Raw genomic sequence first — 23,667 nt, forward strand, 5'->3', positions numbered from 1 at the left:
ACCTCTTCATACAGTGAATATAGCAGACCTCTTATTTTAAGGTCCATGGAGCATTCTTCTTCATGTGGTCTCTTTGTATGGTCCGTGCAGCATACTTTGTCTTCATGTGACCTCTTTGCATGGTCCATGGATCAGACCTCTTCATCATGTCGTCTCTTCATACAGTGAATATAGCAGACCTCTTATTTTATCTTATGGTCAATGGAGCAGACTTCTTCTTCATGTCCATGCATAGTGCATGGACCAGATCTATTCGTCATATGGTCTCTTTGCATGGTCCATGGAGCAGACCTCTTCATCACGTGGTCTTTGCACAATGAAGAGAGCAGACCTCTTAACTCATGTGGCCTTTTTGCATGGTCCATGGAGCAGACCTCTTCATGTGGCCTCTTTGCATGGTGCTTGGAGCAGCCCTTGCCATTAATGTGGCCTTTTTGCATGGAGCAGACCTCTTCAGCATGTAGTCTCTTCGTACAGTGAATACAGCAGACTTCTTATCTTATGGTCCATGGAGCAGACCTCTTCATCATGTGGTCCCTTTGAACAGTGAATAGAGCAGACCTCGTAACTCATGGAACAGACCTCTTCATGTGGCCTCTTTGTATGGAGCAAACCTCTTCGTACAATGAATAGAGCAGACCTTTTATTTCATTTGGCCTATTGGCATGGTCCATGGAGCAGACTTCTTACCTCATGTGGCCAGTCTGCATGGTCCACGGAGCAAACCTCTTCGTATGGCCTCTTTGCATGGTGCTTGGGGTAGACCTTTGGCTATCTTGTTTTGTACCACTCTTCCTTTCGTTCTTGAGGAGCAGAGCATGACAAAATCACTTTCGACTTGCCTTGACCTCAGTGGGAAAAAACAATAGGTCAAACTCCGTGAACAAGATAACATCCCTATATCCTCTCAATGTAACTGCTGAGACTGACCATGGGTGTGGGGTTTAACGGATCACGCTAGGCAATAGCCTTAATTCTTGTGCATCCCGTCACATAGGTTTACGACCTACAAGTGCAAGGAAGGCAACATTTGTGAGTCCAACTCATCCTGATGGAGGACTTCAATCTTAAGCGTATGGTCAGCTTACGAGTGTGTGAGGAAACAAGACCAAGAATGAGTCCACAGCAGAATCCAAAGCCAAATGTACCAAGAGAAACTACAAGGAACACATCAACGATGAACCCCACAATGGAGACATACACAAGACCGTCCTGAGGACCTGAGGACGTACCTCAAGGCTTTTCCACCTAGGACAGCCCCTTTTCCTTTCAGGATAATCCCTCCAGTACTCTGTGGCTGCCAGGTCTTAGCTTCACCCAGGACAATGGTGAAGGATGAGACGGGTAAGGCACACAGGTTCATATACACAGAAGGGCTACGGATGCAAGAAATAAACAAGTACAGAAGAAGAGCGTCTGAACAAGCAGATACAAAAATGACAAGAATGAGAGCAAAGAGTGCGGAGGAATAGCTGAAGGCAGAACATACGGGCTAGTTAGTACCTGAGCAGCTGACACCAGGGTCAGGTCAAAACAAAACAGCAGAGTATTAGTACTGAGGGTCTCCATGTTCAGAGCATTAGTACTGAGGGTCTCCACGTTCAGAGTATTAGTACTGAGGTTCTCCACGTTCAGAGTATTAGTACTGAGGTTCTCCACGTTCAGAGTATTAGTACTGAGGGTCTCCACGTTCAGAGTATTAGTACTGAGGGTCTCCACGTTCAGCTCTGTGTCATCTACAAGTATTCTGCTTTACTCATCTTGTCCTGATCCAGAGTTACATCTAGTCTTATGCTCCAGTCACATCCAGAGCTGCATACGCTATTGTGCATGCTTACTCTAGAGCCTTGTAGCAGAACTGGCGCGGTAACGGCACACCTCTCTGCAGGCCCCTGCTGCATTAGTGTCTGCACAAAGCACGCTCAAGTATGTGACCATTTATGCATCTGTAATGCACAGATTTCACATGCGTTATTAGTCCCCTGCTGGTTCAGTGTCTGCAAAAACTAGTCAGGCATGGTTCATCTAAGGAACTGGAATATTTTACTTCCCTCTTTAGTCTACCGCTGGTTCAGTGTCTGCAAAAACTTCAGTCTGACATGGTTCATCTTGGGAACTGCAATATTTTACTTCCTTCTTTAGTCGCCTACTGGTTCAGTGTCTGATCAAAAATATACAATAATGTATTTTTTTTTGTGAAAACTGCAGAATCTCACTGGCTCTGCAACTAACTGCTGGATCAGTGTCTGAAATGATGTGTACAAATTATACTCGGACATGGTTCTTCATAGGAACCGTGAAATTTAACATGCCCCTCATTAGCCTGCTAGTTCAGAGTCTGCATAAAGTGTAGCCTACATACTTTAGCACAGGAACGGTAGAATGTGACTTTTCTCTTTAATCTTCTGCAGGTTCAGGGTCTGCACAAAACAAATTGAAATATTTCCCATGCTCTAAAGATGTCTGCTGGTTCAGTGTCTGCAATATTTTACTACTTTCTTTATTCCCTTACTGGTTCAGTGTCTGAACAAAGTAAAATCTAATGTGTTTTTGTTGTGGGGACTGCAGGACACAACATATCTACAGTACCCTGCTGGTTCAATGTCTGCACAATGCAGACTCTGACTTCCTTCAGAATAGGAACTGCAGGAGTTTACTCTTTCATCCCATTCTAGTTCAGTGTCGGTACAAACTATACTTTGACATAGTTCATCAGAGGAACGCCAATATTTTACTCCTCTCATTTGTTCTCTGCTGGTTCAGTGTCTGCACACAGTATAATTTAATGTTTTTATTGTGGTGACTGCAGAACTTCACAAGCCCTCAGTAGCCTGCTGTTTCAGTGTCTGCACAAAGAGTACTCTGCATGGTTCAGGATAGGAACAGCAGGATTTTGCCCATTAATCCCCTTCAGGTTCAGTGTCTGCACAACAGTTACTGTAATGTACTTTATTTGGTAAATGACAGAGTTTCATTGCTCTACAGCTGTCTGCTGATTCAGTGTCTGCACAAAATATACTCTGACATGCTTCATCATAGAAACTGCAATATTTCACTTCTCTCTTTAGTTCTCTGCTTTTTCAGTGTCTGCACATACAGTACAGACCAAAAGTTTGGACACCCCTTCTCATTTAAAGAATTTTCTGTATTTTCATGACTATGAAAATTGTACATTCACACTGAAGGCATCAAAACTATGAATTAACACATGTGGAATTATATACTTAACAAAAAAGTGTGAAACAACTGAAAATATGTCTTATATTCTAGGTTCTTCAAAGTAGCCACCTTTTGCTTTGATGACTGCTTTGCACACTCTTGGCATTCTCTTGATGAGCTTCAAGAGGTAGTCACCGGAAATGGTCTTCACTTCACAGGTGTGCCCTGTCAGGTTTAATAAGTGGGATTTCTTGCCTTATAAATGGGGTTGGGACCATCAGTTGTGTTGTGCAGAAGTCTGGTGGATACACAGCTGATAGTCCTACTGAATAGACTGTTAGAATTTGTATTATGGCAAGAAAAAAGCAGCTAAGTAAAGAAAAACGAGTGGCCATCATTACTTTAAGAAATGAAGGTCAGTCAGTGCGAAAAATTGGGCAAACTTTGAAAGTGTCCCCAAGTGCAGTTGCAAAAGCCATCAAGAGCTACAAAGAAACTGGCTCACATGATGACCGCCCCAGGAAAGGAAGATCAAGAGTCACCTCTGCTTCTGAGGATAAGTTTATCCGAGTCACCAGCCTCAGAAATCGCAGGTTAACAGCAGCTCAGATTAGAGACCAGGTCAATGCCACACAGAGTTCTAGCAGCAGACACATCTCTACAACAACTGTTAAGAGGAGACTTTGTGCAGCAGGCCTTCATGGTAAAATAGCTGCTAGGAAGCCACTGCTAAGGACAGGCAACAAGCAGAAGAGACTTGTTTGGGCTAAAGAACACAAGGAATGGACATCAGACCAGTGGAAATCTGTGCTTTGGTCTGAGGAGTCCAAACTTGAGATCTTTGGTTCCAACCACCGTGTCTTTGTGCGACGCACAAAAGGTGAACGGATGGACTCTACATGCCTGGTTCCCACCGTGAAGCATGGAGGAGGAGGTGTGATGGTGTGGGGGGGCTTTGCTGGTGACACTGTTGGGGATTTATTCAAACTTGAAGGCATACTGAACCAGCATGGCTACCACAGCATCTTGCAGCGGCATGCTATTCCATCCGGTTTGCATTTAGTTGGACCATCATTTATTTTTCAACAGGACAATGACCCCAAACACACCTCCAGGCTGTGTAAGGGCTATTTGATCAAGAAGGAGAGTGATGGGGTGCTACGCCAGATGACCTGGCCTCCACAGTCACCAGACCTGAACCCAATCGAGATGGTTTGGGGTGAGCTGGACCGCAGAGTGAAGGCAAAAGGGCCAACAAGTGCTAAGCATCTCTGGGAACTCCTTCAAGATTGTTGGAAGACCATTTCCGGTGACTACCTCTTGAAGCTCATCTAGAGAATGCCAAGAGTGTGCAAAGCAGTCATCAAAGCAAAAGGTGGCTACTTTGAAGAACCTAGAATATAAGACATATTTTCAGTTGTTTCACACTTTTTTGTTAAGTATATAATTCCACATGTGGTAATTCATAGTTTTGATGCCTTCAGTGTGAATGTAGAATTTTCATAGTCAGAAATACAGAGAAATCTTTAAATGAGAAGGTGTGTCCAAACTTTTGTACTGTATGTATATATATATATATATATATATATATATATATATATATATATATATATATATATATATATATATATATATATATATATATATATATATATATATATATATAATAAAATGCAGAGTAATAAGCATCGTATTTTCTCAGATATGACGATATGGATGTGACTCTTCAAAAGGTCCTGATTCCAAATAGTGGCCACCAAAATTCTGAAAATGGATGTGGATGTAAATGGGGAAAAGACACGATGTAACCCATAATCATCACAAGATAAGTGCAGCAAAACGGAAAAATGGGTGTAGGTTGTAAAACATTCAGAAAATAGTAGGTATGCTATAAGTAAAGATGGCAAGAACTGTGATTTGATCAAGCCTAGAGGTCAATGCCAGGCAGGAGCTCCATAAAGCCATCATGAGATAACTATAGACCATATAGAAGGCAATTACAGGTAGATGGAAGCTCTTGGCTTGTATCCCTGCACATTTCATCATATCCCTGTAGGTGTCATATGGATATTCTCCTGGAAGAACGTGATGTACGTATCAGGCTGAAGTGTTACATTGTGGTAGTGATGGCTGCTCTACGTCCCCGGCTCGTGTCATACTTTACCTCTCTATGTCTTCCGCATGCTGGAGGTTATACAGTAAGGAAGGAACGATCTTGTCCATGTGTTGAGGCTCCCAGATATTGGCCTGAAGTTCATCATTAACTGTTTTCCTGACAACTCCCTGAAGACCTTTAATGCCTGCCATTCGGATGCTTGAAGTAATAAGAATATAAGAGATATTAAATAATACATCCAAAACCGAATATCGGGTCACGAGGAAAAGAGATAGATGATAGCTACATAATAGATAGATAAAACATAGATAATCAATAGATAGATGATAGATAAATAGATAGATAATATATGGATACTAGTGTGGTAAAGCGACTTGCTCGGCTTTGTGCGGAGGTAGACAAGTAACACTGTCTCTTTAAATTTCAGGTTAGTTTATTAAGCGTCATAAACTAACCTAGAGTCCATAAAGAAAACACAGCCCATTCAGCATAAAGGCAAAACAAAAATACAAAGTTGCAGCACAGTTCGTATATCGGCTGGCATCCGGCCACTCGCTGAAGGTTCGTCACTCACGGTTCAGCACAGCACATGCAAGCTCCTCTCTGGAGCAAGTCTTTCCAGACACTGAACACCACCTGAGAGTAGAGGCTGGCTATTTAAATCCCAGACCACTCCCTGAATTGGAGATATGGTGGATGGCGTCCCGCCCTACACTTCGTCATCCACTAAAAACACGGACTTTGCAAACCTGGGCCGTTAACCCGTTCTCTGCACCTAATTGTGCAGAAGAAGCTTCCGTGTTTCACATCACTGAGGCTAACAGCCTCAGTGAAACATATCTCCCTTCTGACACACTACCAGTGACTTTGTCACATATCCCTCAATCTGCCCAAAGCCGTGGGTTTTGGCACCTTTATTCGTTAGACAAGGAAGTGTGAACAGGGCATCGGCATTAGCATGTAATTTCCCGGGCCTGTGTTCCACCGAAAAACTAAAGTCCTGAAGGGCCAGGAACCATCTGGTCACTCGGGCATTTTTCCTCATCATTTACCTCATCCATCTTAGGGGAGCATGGTCTGAGATCAGTCTGAATTTGCGGCCTAACATATAGTATCTAAGGGTGTCAACCGCCCACTTGATGGCCAGGCACTACTTTTCCACAATTGCATAGTTCTTTTCGCAGGCTGAGAGTTTCCTGCTCAAATAAAGAATGGGATTTTCCTCCCCATTTACCTCTTGGGATAAGACGGCTCCTGTGCCGACGTCCGATGCGTCCATCTGGAGCACAAACTCTTTATGGAGGTCAAGCACTATCAAGACCGGCTGGTTACACAGGGCACGCTTCAGTTCTTGGAACACGACCTCCGCCTCAGAAGACCACTTGGCCATCGCTGTCTTTGTACCTCTAAGTAATTTGGTTAGGGGTGGTGCTATTGTGGCGAAGTTCGGGATAAATCGCCGTTAATATCCCACGATTCCCAAAAAGGCCCATACCTGTTTCTTGCAGGCCAGTTGTGGGCAATTCTGGATTTCCTCCACCTTGTTCATTTGCGGCTTTATTTCGCCCCTTCTAACCACGTAGCCCAAGTATTTCGCCTCTTCCCTTCCAATGGCGCATTTTCTTGGGTTTATGGTAAACCCGGCATTTCTCAAGGCATCCAGTACAGCCTGGACCTTCTGCAGCTGGGCTCCCCAATCTGGGTAAGAAGAACGATGTCGTCTAGGTAAGAGGCCGCGTATTTCTTATGTGTGCCTAGGATCTGGTCCATGGTCCTCTGGAAGGTAGCTGGGGTTCCCTGTAGTCCGATCTGCATTCTGGTGTATTGAAAACACCCGTTGGGCTAGAGAAGGCAGTTTTCTCCTTGTCAACTGGGGACAGGAGAATTTGCCAGTACCCTTTGGTCAGGTCCAGGGTAGTGATGTACCTGGCAGGCCCCAGTCTGTCAAGAAGTTCATCGACCCAGGGCATCAGGTAGGCATCAAACTTTGACACTTCGTTTAGCTTCTTGTAATAGTTACAGAAGCAAAACTCTCCGTCCGGCTTTGGTACAAGCACAATAGGGCTGGACCAACCGCTCTTAGACTCCTCGATAACGCCCAGGCTTAATATTCTCCTTACCCCCTCAGAGATCACCTAGCGGCGGGCTTCGGGAATTCGATACGGTCTCTGGTTGAACCGTACAAGCGGTTCTGTCAATATTTCATGCTCCACAACTTGCATACAACAAGTCTCGGTTTCTTTGCAGGAGGTCCCGGTACTGTTGTTTTTGGGCCGGTGTCTCTGCCACTGTGATGTCCTCGACCCTGGCTTCAGGACTGGCCCCTAGACACGTAGCTTACACCGGTTCACTGTCCCGCCACGGCTTAAGCAAGTTGATGTGGTAGATCTGGTATGGCTTTCTTCTACCTGGCTGGTGGACATTGTAATTAACTTCACTCAGCTTCTCGACCACCTCGTATCGTATGGCCCTTGGCATTTAGCCAGAAACTTGCTCTCGGCCGTGGGTACCAACACGCGGTCTCCTGTCCAGGAAAAAATTTGCACCAGCTCTCTGGCGATACTTCTGGCGGAGGAATTTCTCAATGGTACCGCTTCTGGATACCGAGTTGCATAGTCCAATACTAGGAGGATGTATTGATGGGCCCTGGGCAGACTTCACCAGGGGCCCGACAAGGTCCATGGCAATCTGGTCAAATGGGACCTCTATGGTACTAGGGGGTTCCGGAAATGGGACACGGGAGCCCTTAGCTGACAGGTGGGACAGGACCGACAGTAGTTCACAATCTCATGGTGACATCCAGGCCAGTAGAACCTCTGTAGGACCTGCTCCCGAGTCTTGTCTACCCCTAGATGCCTACCCAAGATGTGAGAATGGGCCAGGTCTAACACTATAGGGTCCCGGCACCACTAACTGCTCTATGACTTCCCCTTTTGGGTTAGTGACCCGATAAAGAAGTTCCCCATTAAATAAGAAATATGGGAACCTGGTGTCAGCCCCCGACTCTTGAGCAACCCTATTGATTATGGATTCATTGTCAAAGGCATACTTCAAAGTAAGATCTCGCATCTGCACAGTACCAAAGTTCCCCCCAGACACCCCCAAATCCGGAACCTCGGCCTCTGGGGTCACCATCTAGTTTTCGTCACCAGCAAGGACACACATAGGGAACTCATCTGCCTCTGACTGCGATGGTGATGCCCCATGGTGTGACCGGCTCCCGGTCGAGACACTTGGCACCCCCACTTTCCGCCACAAGTCCCAGAACAGACTGAAGTCCCGTCCTATTATCACGGGGTGAAGCAGATCTTTGACCACCCCAACCTCATGGGACTCAGCTACAGTGTTAGTGTGTATAGTCACTCTGGCTATAGGATAATCCTTGGCGTCCCCGTGAATGCACCGCACACGCACGTTTTTCCCGGGGATCAACTGGTGTGGGAGTGTGGCCCTTATGAGAGTCACCAAGCTCCCTGAGTCCTGCCACCAGTACCACATTAATGGTCACGGGACACGACTGTGGCTCCTTACCGGGCTGATTGTCTACCCTGTCTGCAGTGTGGACTAAGTAGGAACAGCAACGTCCCAGGCTACAGTCCATTTGTTCAGAGGCCATCGGGCAGCTACATGGCCTGGGCCGTGATACCTCCAACAAATAATCTCTCCCGCAGGGACCTTGGGCATCACCTCCCCCGCCCCTTTGGACTTTGGACGCCCCGCCCCTTTTTGGGCCTCCGCCCCCTGGTGAGAGCCCCAGTAATGGAGTGGGCTGCCTTCCCAAGGAACCCTCGGTCCCCCTGGTACCTCTCAACCAGTCCAACCAGCTCATCAGCGTCCCGGGATCACCCTGGGCAACCCAAGCCTGTATTGGCCTTGGCAAGGAATGTACGAACCGGTCCATAACCACTCGCTCTACCATCTGCGCAGGTGAAGAGGACTCAGGCTGCAACCATTTTTGGACCAGGTGTAGTAAATCAAACATTTGGGAACAAGGGGGTTTCTCACAGTGATACGCCCAGCAGTGGACGCGTTGTGCTCTCACAGACACTGTTACCCCCCCAAGCGTGCCAGAATTTCAGTTTTTAACTTTGCATACTCTTTTGCGTCTTGCAAGGCCAAGTCATAATAGGCATATGAAGAGAAATAGTGAGGTACCAGTCACAATGTGCAGCCTTCAAATGTCGAGCACTAGTCGCTGCACGCTACATATGAAAGAGTGTTAGCGTAAAAACGTGTGCACGCGAGCCAGGTGGTGCAAATTCCATATATAGCAAAACCTGAGCCGTCAAAGCTGTAGAAATGGAACAGATAATGCACTCACCAACAGTGTTGCTTGATAATAGTCCTGTTTATTCGGGATTACACATGCAGAGTGGTGGTGCAGGTTCTGGGGTGCGGTGGTGAGAGGACATTTGTCTACAGCTTTGACGGCTCAAGTCATAATAGGCCTTCTGTGGCTCCCCTGTTAAATATGGTGCCAGAACCACCGCCCACCGCTCCGGAGGTAATCTCTCCCGCTTGGTGACCCTTTAAAACACAGTCAGGAACACCTCAATGTCATCCCCCGGGGTCATCTTTTGTAATGCTCTTCTTACCGTCTTCCTGATGTGTAAGTCATCACCTGGATTTTGGGGGTGGGGTGGTTGTCCTGCCACGGATATCCCCTGCTAGGAGCTCCATCTGTCTTTGCTGCTGGTGGATCTCCTGCATCAGGAGTTTATCTGTCTCCTGCTGCTGCTCTCATTGCTGCTGTAGCTGTTCCCGATGCTGCTGCATGTTTCCGCCGGCTCTGCAGGTGCTGCTGCTGGTTCTGCGCCTGCGGCGTATTCTGTGCTGTAGCTGTTGCTGGTGTTGTGCCTGCAACAGATGCTTAAGCAGGTCCTCCATTTTGTTCGGTGTCACTTGCTGGCTTACTGTCGACTTCACCCAGGACATGCAGCACCTCTTGTAACAGTCACACGTGTTCGCTGGGAGTTTTGCCCGCACTTCTAACACAACTTGTGGTAAAGCGACTTGCTCGGCTTTGTGCGGAGGTAGAAAAGTAACACTGTCTCTTTAAATTTCAGGTTTATTAAGTGTCATAAACTAAGCTGAAGTCCATAAAGAAAACACAGCCCATTCGGCATAAAAGCAAAACAAAAATATAAAGTTGCAGCATAGTCCGTATATCGGCCGGAGTCCGGCCACTTAGGGTTAGTCACTGGATTGGAAATATGGTGGATGGCGTCCCACCCTGCACTTCGCTATCCACTTAAAACACGGACTTTGCAAACCTGGGCCATTAACCCTCTCTGAACCTAATTCTGCAGGAGAAACTTCCATGTTTCACATCACTGAGGCTAACAGCCTCAGTGAAACATATCTCTCTTCAGACACACTACCAGTGACTTTGTCACAATAGACAGATAATAGATAGATATATGGATAGATGATAGATAGATAATAGATAGATCGATAGATAGATAATAGATAATAGATAGATAATAGATAGATGATAGATAATAGATAGATATATGGATAGATGATAGATAGATAATAGATAGATCGATAGATAGATAATAGATAATAGATAGATAATAGATAGATGATAGATAGATGATAGATAATAGATAGATATATGGATAGATGATAGATAGATCGATAGATAGAGTATCAGACATGGCCGCCCTGACACTTACTTTGTCCGGATCTCCATATCTTCGTAGCTGGAGTGGCACATCTCGCTGAAGCGGGACACAAAGAAATCGTAGCTGCGGTGGTAGGATGGCGTGTCCTCCTCAATGTTGGCAAACTTGACAAACTTAAGGATAAAATAACAACTCCACATTTACATATATTACAGGTGTGAACACTTCAGATGTTTTTTGTGAGAATGTTTTTAATTTCTGTAAAAATTCAGGCTCTAATGTGCAGAGAAATGTAACAAATGTCCGGAGAAATAACAGACTTGTAAAATAAGAGATTCATGCCCAAGAAACATTGCCTGTTACTCCTCCCTTATACTTTACACTGCAGGTCTCCTTGTTCAGATTCACTGCAGTGTATAAGCGCAAGCTTAGCAGGAATGTATAGCATGGAGAGATGACCGTGAGGACAATGGGACTGAGGACTGCGAATGACTAAAGACCCCAGAGAGAAAAGGAAGATTTTCTAGAAACTTCCAAGAAACACAGACTGAGGACACGAGCACATAAAGAGGAGGGGCAAAGAGAGAGGAGGAGCATAGAAAGAGGAGGGGAATATACAGAGGAGGAGCATAGAAACAGGAGGGGAATATACAGAGGAGGAGCATAGAAACAGGAGGGGAATATACAGAGGAGGAGCATAGAAAGAGGAGGGGAATATACAGAGGAGGAGCATAGAAAGAGGAGGGGAATATACAGAGGAGGAGCATAGAAAGAGGAGGGGAATATACAGAGGAGGAGCATAGAAAGAGGAGGGGAATATACAGAGGAGGAGCATAGAAAGAGGAGGGGAATATACAGAGGAGGAGCATAGAAACAGGAGGGGAATATACAGAGGAGGAGCATAGAAACAGGAGGGGAATATACAGAGGAGGAGCATAGAAACAGGAGGGGAATATACAGAGGAGGAGCATAGAAAGAGGAGGGGAATATACAGAGGAGGAGCATAGAAAGAGGAGGGGAATATACAGAGGAGGAGCATAGAAAGAGGAGGGGAATATACAGAGGAGGAGCATAGAAAGAGGAGGGGAATATACAGAGGAGGAGCATAGAAAGAGGAGGGGAATATACAGAGGAGGAGCATAGAAACAGGAGGGAAATATACAGAGGAGGAGCATAGAAACAAGAGGGGAATATACAGAGGAGGAGCATAGAAAGAGGAGGGGAATATACAGAGGAGGAGCATAGAAAGAGGAGGGGAATATACAGAGGAGGAGCATAGAAAGAGGAGGGGAATATACAGAGGAGGAGCATAGAAACAAGAGGGGTTATACAGAGGAGGAGCATAGAAACAAGAGGGGAATATACAGAGGAGGAGCATAGAAAGAGGAGGGGAATATACAGAGGAGGAGCATAGAAAGAGGAGGGGAATATACAGAGGAGGAGCATAGAAAGAGGAGGGGAATATACAGAGGAGGAGCATAGAAACAGGAGGGGAATATACAGAGGAGGAGCATAGAAAGAGGAGGGGAATATACAGAGGAGGAGCATAGAAACAGGAGGGAAATATACAGAGGAGGAGCATAGAAACAGGAGGGGAATATACAGAGGAGGAGCATAGAAAGAGGAGGGGAATATACAGAGGAGGAGCATAGAAAGAGGAGGGGAATATACAGAGGAGGAGCATAGAAACAGGAGGGGAATATACAGAGGAGGAGCATAGAAAGAGGAGGGGAATATACAGAGGAGGAGCATAGAAAGGGGAGGGGAATATACAGAGGAGAAGCATAGAAAGGGGAGGGGAATATACAGAGGAGAAGCATAGAAACAGGAGGGGAATATACAGAGGAGGAGCATAGAAACAGGAGGGGAATATACAGAGGAGGAGCATAGAAAGAGGAGGGGAATATACAGAGGAGGAGCATAGAAAGGGGAGGGGAATATACAGAGGAGAAGCATAGAAACAGGAGGGGAATATACAGAGGAGGAGCATAGAAACAGGAGGGGAATATACAGAGGAGGAGCATAGAAAGAGGAGGGGAATATACAGAGGAGGAGCATAGAAACAGGAGGGGAATATACAGAGGAGGAGCATAGAAAGAGGAGGGGAATATACAGAGGAGGAGCATAGAAAGGGGAGGGGAATATACAGAGGAGGAGCATAGAAAGAGGAGGGGAATATACAGAGGAGGAGCATAGAAAGAGGAGGGGAATATACAGAGGAGGAGCATAGAAACAGGAGGGGAATATACAGAGGAGGAGCATAGAAACAGGAGGGGAATATACAGAGGAGGAGCATACAAACAGGAGGGGAATATACAGAGGAGGAGCATAGAAAGAGGAGGGGAATATACAGAGGAGGAGCATAGAAAGAGGAGGGGAATATACAGAGGAGGAGCATAGAAACAGGAGGGGAATATACAGAGGAGGAGCATAGAAACAGGAGGGGAATATACAGAGGAGGAGCATAGAAAGAGGAGGGGAATATACAGAGGAGGAGCATAGAAAGAGGAGGGGAATATACAGAGGAGGAGCATAGAAAGAGGAGGGGAATATACAGAGGAGGAGCATAGAAACAAGAGGGGTTATACAGAGGAGGAGCATAGAAACAAGAGGGGAATATACAGAGGAGGAGCATAGAAAGAGGAGGGGAATATACAGAGGAGGAGCATAGAAAGAGGAGGGGAATATACAGAGGAGGAGCATAGAAAGAGGAGGGGAATATACAGAGGAGGAGCATAGAAACAGGAGGGGAATATACAGAGGAGGAGCATAGAAAGAGGAGGGGAATATACAGAGGAGGAGCATAGAAACAGGAGGGAAATATACAGAGGAGGAGCATAGAAACAGGAGGGGAATATACAGAGGAGGAGCATAGAAAGAGGAGGGGAATATACAGAGGAGGAGCATAGAAAGAGGAGGGGAATATACAGAGGAGGAGCATAGAAACAGGAGGGGAATATACAGAGGAGGAGCATAGAAAGAGGAGGGGAATATACAGAGGAGGAGCATAGAAAGGGGAGGGGAATATACAGAGGAGAAGCATAGAAAGGGGAGGGGAATATACAGAGGAGAAGCATAGAAACAGGAGGGGAATATACAGAGGAGGAGCATAGAAAGAGGAGGGGAATATACAGAGGAGGAGCATAGAAAGAGGAGGGGAATATACAGAGGAGGAGCATAGAAAGGGGAGGGGAATATACAGAGGAGAAGCATAGAAACAGGAGGGGAATATACAGAGGAGGAGCATAGAAACAGGAGGGGAATATACAGAGGAGGAGCATAGAAAGAGGAGGGGAATATACAGAGGAGGAGCATAGAAAGAGGAGGGGAATATACAGAGGAGGAGCATAGAAACAGGAGGGGAATATACAGAGGAGGAGCATAGAAACAGGAGGGGAATATACAGAGGAGGAGCATAGAAAGAGGAGGGAATATACAGAGGAGAAGCATAGAAACAGGAGGGGAATATACAGAGGAGAAGCATAGAAACAGGAGGGGAATATACAGAGGAGGAGCATAGAAAGAGGAGGGGAATATACAGAGGAGGAGCATAGAAACAAGAGGGGAATATACAGAGGAGGAGCATAGAAACAAGAGGGGAATATACAGAGGAGGAGCATAGAAAGAGGAGGGGGATATACAGAGGAGGAGCATAGAAACAGGAGGGGAATATACAGAGGAGGAGCATAGAAACAGGAGGGGAATATACAGAGGAGGAGCATAGAAAGAGGAGGGGAATATACAGAGGAGAAGCATAGAAACAGGAGGGGAATATACAGAGGAGGAGCATAGAAAGAGGAGGGGAATATACAGAGGAGAAGCATAGAAACAGGAGGGGAATATACAGAGGAGGAGCATAGAAACAGGAGGGGAATATACAGAGGAGGAGCATAGAAACAGGAGGGGAATATACAGAGGAGGAGCATAGAAAGAGGAGGGGAATATACAGAGGAGAAGCATAGAAACAGGAGGGGAATATACAGAGGAGAAGCATAGAAACAGGAGGGGAATATACAGAGGAGGAGCATAGAAACAGGAGGGGAATATACAGAGGAGGAGCATAGAAACAGGAGGGGAATATACAGAGGAGGAGCATAGAAAGAGGAGGGGAATATACAGAGGAGAAGCATAGAAACAGGAGGGGAATATACAGAGGAGGAGCATAGAAAGAGGAGGGGAATATACAGAGGAGAAGCATAGAAACAGGAGGGGAATATACAGAGGAGGAGCATAGAAACAGGAGGGAATATACAGAGGAGGAGCATAGAAACAGGAGGGGAATATACAGAGGAGAAGCATAGAAACAGGAGGGGAATATACAGAGGAGGAGCATAGAAAGAGGAGGGGAATATACAGAGGAGGAGCATAGAAAGGGGAGGGGAATATACAGAGGAGAAGCATAGAAAGGGGAGGGGAATATACAGAGGAGGAGCATAGAAACGGGAGGGGAATATACAGAGGAGGAGCATAGAAACGGGAGGGGAATATACAGAGGAGGAGCATAGAAACAGGAGGGGAATATACAGAGGAGGAGCATAGAAACAGGAGGGGAATATACAGAGGAGGAGCATAGAAACAGGAGGGGAATATACAGAGGAGGAGCATAGAAACAGGAGGGGAATATACAGAGGAGAAGCATAGAAACAGGAGGGGAATATACAGAGGAGGAGCATAGAAACAGGAGGGGAATATACAGAGGAGGAGCATAGAAACAGGAGGGGAATATACAGAGGAGGAGCATAGAAAGAGGAGGGGAATATACAGAGGAGGAGCATAGAAACAGGAGGGGAATATACAGAGGAGGAGCATAGAAACAGGAGGGGAATATACAGAGGAGGAGCATAGAAAGAGGAGGGGAATATACAGAGGAGAAGCATAGAAACAGGAGGGGAATATACAGAGGAGAAGCATAGAAACAGGAGGGGAATATACAGAGGAGGAGCATAGAAAGAGGAAGGGAATATACAGAGGAGGAGCATAGAAACAAGAGGGGAATATACAGAGGAGGAGCATAGAAACAGGAGGGGAATATACAGAGGAGGAGCAAAGAAACAAGAGGGGAATATACAGAGGAGGAGCATAGAAAGAGGAGGGGGATATACAGAGGAGGAGCATAGAAACAGGAGGGGAATATACAGAGGAGGAGCATAGAAACAGGAGGGGAATATACAGAGGAGAAGCATAGAAACAGGAGGGGAATATACAGAGGAGGAGCATAGAAAGAGGAGGGGAATATACAGAGGAGAAGCATAGAAACAGGAGGGGAATATACAGAGGAGGAGCATAGAAACAGGAGGGGAATATACAGAGGAGGAGCATAGAAACAGGAGGGGAATATACAGAGGAGGAGCATAGAAACAGGAGGGGAATATTACAGAGGAGGAGCATAGAAACAGGAGGGGAATATACAGAGGAGAAGCATAGAAAGAGGAGGGAATATACAGAGGAGAAGCATAGAAACAGGAGGGGAATATACAGAGGAGGAGCATAGAAACAGGAGGGGAATATACAGAGGAGGAGCATAGAAACAGGAGGGGAATATACAGAGGAGGAGCATAGAAACAGGAGGGGAATATACAGAGGAGGAGCATAGAAACAGGAGGGGAATATACAGAGGAGGAGCATAGAAACAGGAGGGGAATATACAGAGGAGGAGCATAGAAAGAGGAGGGGAATATACAGAGGAGGAGCATAGAAAGAGGAGGGGAATATACAGAGGAGGAGCATAGAAAGAGGAGGGGAATATACAGAGGAGAAGCATAGAAACAGGAGGGGAATATACAGAGGAGGAGCATAGAAACAGGAGGGGAATATACAGAGGAGGAGCATAGAAACAGGAGGGGAATATACAGAGGAGGAGCATAGAAACAGGAGGGGAATATACAGAGGAGGAGCATAGAAACAAGAGGGGAATATACAGAGGAGGAGCATAGAAACAGGAGGGGAATATACAGAGGAAGAGCATAGAAACAGGAGGGGAATATACAGAGGAGGAGCATAGAAACAGGAGGGGAATATACAGAGGAGAAGCATAGAAACAGGAGGGGAATATACAGAGGAGGAGCATAGAAACAGGAGGGGAATATACAGAGGAGGAGCATAGAAACAGGAGGGGAATATACAGAGGAGGAGCATAGAAACAGGAGGGGAATATACAGAGGAGGAGCATAGAAACAGGAGGGGAATATACAGAGGAGGAGCATAGAAACAGGAGGGGAATATACAGAGGAGGAGCATAGAAACAGGAGGGGAATATACAGAGGAGGAGCATAGAAACAGGAGGGGAATATACAGAGGAGGAGCATAGAAACAAGAGGGGGATATACAGAGGAGGAGCATAGAAACAGGAGGGGAATATACAGAGGAGGAGCATAGAAAGAGGAGGGGAATATACAGAGGAGGAGCATAGAAACAGGAGGGGAATATACAGAGGAGGAGCATAGAAACAAGAGGGGGATATACAGAGGAGGAGCATAGAAACAGGAGGGGAATATACAGAGGAGGAGTATAGAAAGAGGAGGGGAATATACAGAGGAGGAGCATAGAAACAAGAGGGGAATATACAGAGGAGAAGCATAGAAACAGGAGGGGAATATACAGAGGAGGAGCATAGAAACAGGAGGGGAATATACAGAGGAGGAGCATAGAAAGAGGAGGGGAATATACAGAGGAGGAGCATAGAAAGAGGAGGGGAATATACAGAGGAGGAGCATAGAAACAAGAGGGGAATATACAGAGGAGAAGCATAGAAACAGGAGGGGAATATACAGAGGAGGAGCATAGAAAGAGGAGGGGAATATACAGAGGAGGAGCATAGAAAGAGGAGGGGAATATACAGAGGAGGAGCATAGAAACAAGAGGGGAATATACAGAGGAGGAGCATAGAAACAAGAGGGGAATATACAGAGGAGGAGCATAGAAACAGGAGGGGAATATACAGAGGAGGAGCATAGAAACAGGAGGGGAATATACAGAGGAGGAGCATAGAAACAAGAGGGGAATATACAGAGGAGAAGCATAGAAAGAGGAGGGGAATATACAGAGGAGGAGCATAGAAACAGGAGGGGGATATACAGAGGAGGAGCATAGAAACAGGAGGGGGATATACAGAGGAGGAGCATAGAAACAGGAGGGGAATATACAGAGGAGGAGCATAGAAAGAGGAGGGGAATATACAGAGGAGGAGCATAGAAACAAGAGGGGAATATACAGAGGAGGAGCATAGAAAGAGGAGGGGAATATACAGAGGAGAAGCATAGAAAGAGGAGGGGAATATACAGAGGAGGAGCATAGAAAGAGGAGGGGAATATACAGAGGAGAAGCATAGAAAGAGGAGGGGAATATACAGAGGAGGAGCATAGAAACAGGAGGGGAATATACAGAGGAGGAGCATAGAAAGAGGAGGGGAATATACAGAGGAGGAGCATAGAAACAGGAGGGGAATATACAGAGGAGGAGCATAGAAAGAGGAGGGGAATATACAGAGGAGAAGCATAGAAAGGGGAGGGGAATATACAGAGGAGGAGCATAGAAACAGGAGGGGAATATACAGAGGAGGAGCATAGAAACAGGAGGGGAATATACAGAGGAGGAGCATAGAAACAAGAGGGGAATATACAGAGGAGGAGCATAGAAACAGGAGGGGAATATACAGAGGAGAAGCATAGAAAGAGGAGGGGAATATACAGAGGAGGAGCAAAGAAAGAGGAGGGGAATATACAGAGGAGAAGCATAGAAAGAGGAGGGGAATATACAGAGGAGAAGCATAGAAAGGGAGGGGAATATACAGAGGAGGAGCATAGAAAGAGGAGGGGAATATACAGAGGAGAAGCATAGAAAGAGGAGGGGAATATACAGAGGAGAAGCATAGAAAGGGGAGGGGAATATACAGAGGAGGAGCATAGAAAGAGGAGGGGAATATACAGAGGAGAAGCATAGAAAGAGGAGGGGAATATACAGAGGAGAAGCATAGAAAGAGGAGGGGAATATACAGAGGAGAAGCATAGAAAGGGGAGGGGAATATACAGAGGAGGAGCATAGAAAGAGGAGGGGAATATACAGAGGAGGAGCATAGAAACAAGAGGGGAATATACAGAGGAGGAGCATAGAAACAGGAGGGGAATATACAGAGGAGAAGCATAGAAAGAGGAGGGGAATATACAGAGGAGGAGCAAAGAAAGAGGAGGGGAATATACAGAGGAGAAGCATAGAAAGAGGAGGGGAATATACAGAGGAGGAGCATAGAAACAGGAGGGGAATATACAGAGGAGGAGCATAGAAAGAGGAGGGGAATATACAGAGGAGGAGCATAGAAACAGGAGGGGAATATACAGAGGAGGAGCATAGAAAGAGGAGGGGAATATACAGAGGAGGAGCATAGAAACAGGAGGGGAATATACAGAGGAGGAGCATAGAAAGAGGAGGGGAATATACAGAGGAGAAGCATAGAAAGAGGAGGGGAATATACAGAGGAGGAGCATAGAAAGAGGAGGGGAATATACAGAGGAGAAGCATAGAAACAAGAGGGGAATATACAGAGGAGGAGCATAGAAACAGGAGGGGAATATACAGAGGAGGAGCATAGAAAGAGGAGGGGAATATACAGAGGAGGAGCATAGAAACAAGAGGGGAATATACAGAGGAGGAGCATAGAAACAGGAGGGGAATATACAGAGGAGAAGCATAGAAAGAGGAGGGGAATATACAGAGGAGGAGCATAGAAAGAGGAGGGGAATATACAGAGGAGAAGCATAGAAAGAGGAGGGGAATATACAGAGGAGGAGCATAGAAACAGGAGGGGAATATACAGAGGAGGAGCATAGAAAGAGGAGGGGAATATACAGAGGAGAAGCATAGAAAGAGGAGGGGAATATACAGAGGAGGAGCATAGAAAGAGGAGGGGAATATACAGAGGAGAAGCATAGAAACAGGAGGGGAATATACAGAGGAGGAGCATAGAAACAGGAGGGGAATATACAGAGGAGGAGCATAGAAACAAGAGGGGAATATACAGAGGAGGAGCATAGAAAGAGGAGGGGAATATACAGAGGAGGAGCATAGAAACAGGAGGGGAATATACAGAGGAGGAGCATAGAAACAGGAGGGGAATATACAGAGGAGGAGCATAGAAAGAGGAGGGGAATATACAGAGGAGGAGCATAGAAAGAGGAGGGGAATATACAGAGGAGGAGCATAGAAAGAGGAGGGGAATATACAGAGGAGGAGCATAGAAAACAAAAAAAAAGGAGGGGAATATACAGAGGAGGAGCATAGAAACAGGAGGGGAATATACAGAGGAGGAGCATAGAAACAGGAGGGGAATATACAGAGGAGGAGCATAGAAACAGGAGGGGAATATACAGAGGAGCATAGAAAGAGGAGGGGAATATACAGAGGAGGAGCATAGAAAGAGGAGGGGAATATACAGAGGAGGAGCATAGAAACAGTAGGGGAATATACAGAGGAGGAGCATAGAAACAAGAGGGGAATATACAGAGGAGGAGCATAGAAACAAGAGGGGAATATACAGAGGAGGAGCATAGAAAGAGGAGGGGAATATACAGATGAGGAGCATAGAAACAGGAGGTGAATATACAGAGGAGGAGCATAGAAAGAGGAGGGGAATATACAGAGGAGGAGCATAGAAACAGGAGGGGAATATACAGAGGAGGAGCATAGAAACAGGAGGGGAATATACAGAGGAGGAGCATAGAAACAGGAGGGGAATATACAGAGGAGGAGCATAGAAAGAGGAGGGGAATATACAGAGGAGGAGCATAGAAACAGGAGGGGAATATACAGAGGAGGAGCATAGAAACAGGAGGGGAATATACAGAGGAGAAGCATAGAAACAGGAGGGGAATATACAGAGGAGAAGCATAGAAACAGGAGGGGAATATACAGAGGAGGAGCATAGAAACAGGAGGGGAATATACAGAGGAGGAGCATAGAAACAAGAGGGGAATATACAGAGGAGGAGCATAGAAACAGGAGGGGAATATACAGAGGAGGAGCATAGAAACAGGAGGGGAATATACAGAGGAGGAGCATAGAAAGAGGAGGGGAATATACAGAGGAGGAGCATAGAAACAGGAGGGGAATATACAGAGGAGGAGCATAGAAACAGGAGGGGAATATACAGAGGAGGAGCATAGAAAGAGGAGGGGAATATACAGAGGAGGAGCATAGAAAGAGGAGGGGAATATACAGAGGAGGAGCATAGAAAGAGGAGGGGAATATACAGAGGAGGAGCATAGAAAGAGGAGGGGAATATACAGAGGAGGAGCATAGAAAGAGGAGGGGAATATACAGAGGAGGAGCATAGAAACAGGAGGGGAATATACAGAGGAGGAGCATAGAAACAGGAGGGGAATATACAGAGGAGGAGCAGAGAAACAGGAGGGGAATATACAGAGGAGGAGCATAGAAAGAGGAGGAGCATAGAAAGAGGAGGGGGATATACAGAGGAGGAGCATAGAAACAGGAGGGGAATATACAGAGGAGGAGCATAGAAACAAGAGGGGAATATACAGAGGAGGAGCATAGAAAGAGGAGGGGAATATACAGAGGAGAAGCATAGAAAGAGGAGGGGAATATACAGAGGAGGAGCATAGAAAGAGGAGGGGAATATACAGAGGAGGAGCATAGAAACAGGAGGGGAATATACAGAGGAGGAGCATAGAAACAGAGGGGAATATACAGAGGAGGAGCATAGAAAGAGGAGGGGAATATACAGAGGAGGAGCATAGAAACAGGAGGGGAATATACAGAGGAGGAGCATAGAAACAGGAGGGGAATATACAGAGGAGGAGCATAGAAACAGGAGGGGAATATACAGAGGAGGAGCATAGAAAGAGGAGGGGAATATACAGAGGAGAAGCATAGAAACAGGAGGGGAATATACAGAGGAGGAGCATAGAAAAGAGGAGGGGAATATACAGAGGAGGAGCATAGAAACAAGAGGGAATATACAGAGGAGGAGCATAGAAAGAGGAGGGGAATATACAGAGGAGGAGCATAGAAACAGGAGGGGAATATACAGAGGAGGAGCATAAAAAGAGGAGGGGAATATACAGAGGAGGAGCATAGAAAAGAGGAGGGGAATATACAGAGGAGGAGCATAAAAAGAGGAGGGGAATATACAGAGGAGGAGCATAGAAACAGGAGGGGAATATACAGAGGAGGAGCATAGAAACAGGAGGGGAATATACAGAGGAGGAGCATAGAAACAGGAGGGGAATATACAGAGGAGGAGCATAGAAACAGGAGGGGAATATACAGAGGAGGAGCATAGAAACAGGAGGGAATATACAGAGGAGGAGCATAGAAACAGGAGGGGAATATACAGAGGAGGAGCATAGAAAGAGGAGGGGAATATACAGAGGAGGAGCATAGAAAGAGGAGGGGAATATACAGAGGAGGAGCATAGAAAGAGGAGGGGATATACAGAGGAGGAGCATAGAAAGAAGGAGGGGGAATATACAGAGGAGGAGCATAGAAAGAGGAGGGGAATATACAGAGGAGGAGCATAGAAAGAGGAGGGGAATATACAGAGGAGGAGCATAGAAACAGGAGGGGAATATACAGAGGAGGAGCATAGAAACAGGAGGGGAATATACAGAGGAGGAGCATAGAAACAGGAGGGGAATATACAGAGGAGGAGCATAGAAACAGGAGGGGAATATACAGAGGAGGAGCATAGAAAGAGGAGGGGAATATACAGAGGAGGAGCATAGAAACAGGAGGGGAATATACAGAGGAGGAGCATAGAAACAGGAGGGGAATATACAGAGGAGGAGCATAGAAACAGGAGGGGAATATACAGAGGAGGAGCATAGAAAGAGAGGGGAATATACAGAGGAGGAGCATAGAAACAGGAGGGGAATATACAGAGGAGGAGCATAGAAAGAGGAGGGGAATATACAGAGGAGGAGCATAGAAACAGGAGGGGAATATACAGAGGAGGAGCATAGAAACAGGAGGGGAATATACAGAGGAGGAGCATAGAAACAGGAGGGGAATATACAGAGGAGGAGCATAGAAACAAGAGGGGAATATACAGAGGAGGAGCATAGAAACAAGAGGGGAATATACAGAGGAGGAGCATAGAAACAAGAGGGGAATATACAGAGGAGGAGCATAGAAACAGGAGGGGAATATACAGAGGAGAAGTATAGAAACAGGAGGGGAATATACAGAGGAGAAGCATAGAAACAGGAGGGGAATATACAGAGGAGGAGCATAGAAACAGGAGGGGAATATACAGAGGAGGAGCATAGAAACGAGATCTCTCGGAGGGGAATATACAGAGGAGGAGCATAGAAAGAGGAGGGGAATATACAGAGGAGAAGCATAGAAACAGGAGGGGAATATACAGAGGAGGAGCATAGAAAGAGGAGGGGAATATACAGAGGAGGAAGCATAGAAACAGGAGGGGAATATACAGAGGAGGAGCATAGAAACAGGAGGGGAATATACAGAGGAGGAGCATAGAAACAGGAGGGGAATATACAGAGGAGGAAGCATAGAAACAGGAGGGGAATATACAGAGGAGGAGCATAGAAAGAGGAGGGGAATATACAGAGGAGGAGCATGAAAAGAGGGATCTCTCCTCTCAGGGGAATATACAGAGGAGGAGCATAGAAAGGGGAGGGGAATATACAGAGGAGGAGCATAGAAACGGGAGGGGAATATACAGAGGAGGAGCATAGAAACAGGAGGGGAATATACAGAGGAGGAGCATAGAAACAGGAGGGGAATATACAG

General features: G+C 46.1%; 1 protein-coding gene and 1 long non-coding RNA gene across 3 annotated transcripts in view; both read right to left on the reverse strand.

Moving 5' to 3' along the window:
* The window catches only part of LOC141258758 (uncharacterized), a 286,567-nt gene that overhangs the window by 176,247 nt on the left and 86,653 nt on the right, over positions 1 to 23,667 (reverse strand). The gene's annotated exons all lie outside the window — the stretch shown is intronic.
* Positions 1 to 23,667, reverse strand: part of EFR3B (EFR3 homolog B) — a 277,327-nt gene that overhangs the window by 167,447 nt on the left and 86,213 nt on the right. The window contains exons 5-7 of one of the 2 annotated variants that reach the window (XM_073673849.1): positions 10,954 to 11,075; positions 5,324 to 5,473; positions 1,233 to 1,376 (exon numbers count right to left, since the gene is read on the reverse strand). In XM_073673849.1, coding sequence (XP_073529950.1) covers positions 1,233 to 1,376; positions 5,324 to 5,473; positions 10,954 to 11,075 — 416 coding nt within the window. The remainder of the gene's footprint in view (positions 1 to 1,232; positions 1,377 to 5,323; positions 5,474 to 10,953; positions 11,076 to 23,667) is intronic. The other variant, XM_073673850.1, reaches the window with a different exon arrangement.

Source organism: Phyllobates terribilis, unplaced genomic scaffold, assembly GCF_046119375.1.
Source record: "Phyllobates terribilis strain yellow unplaced genomic scaffold, ASM4611937v1 Scaffold_3__8_contigs__length_932513732, whole genome shotgun sequence".
Taxonomy (NCBI): domain Eukaryota; kingdom Metazoa; phylum Chordata; class Amphibia; order Anura; family Dendrobatidae; genus Phyllobates; species Phyllobates terribilis.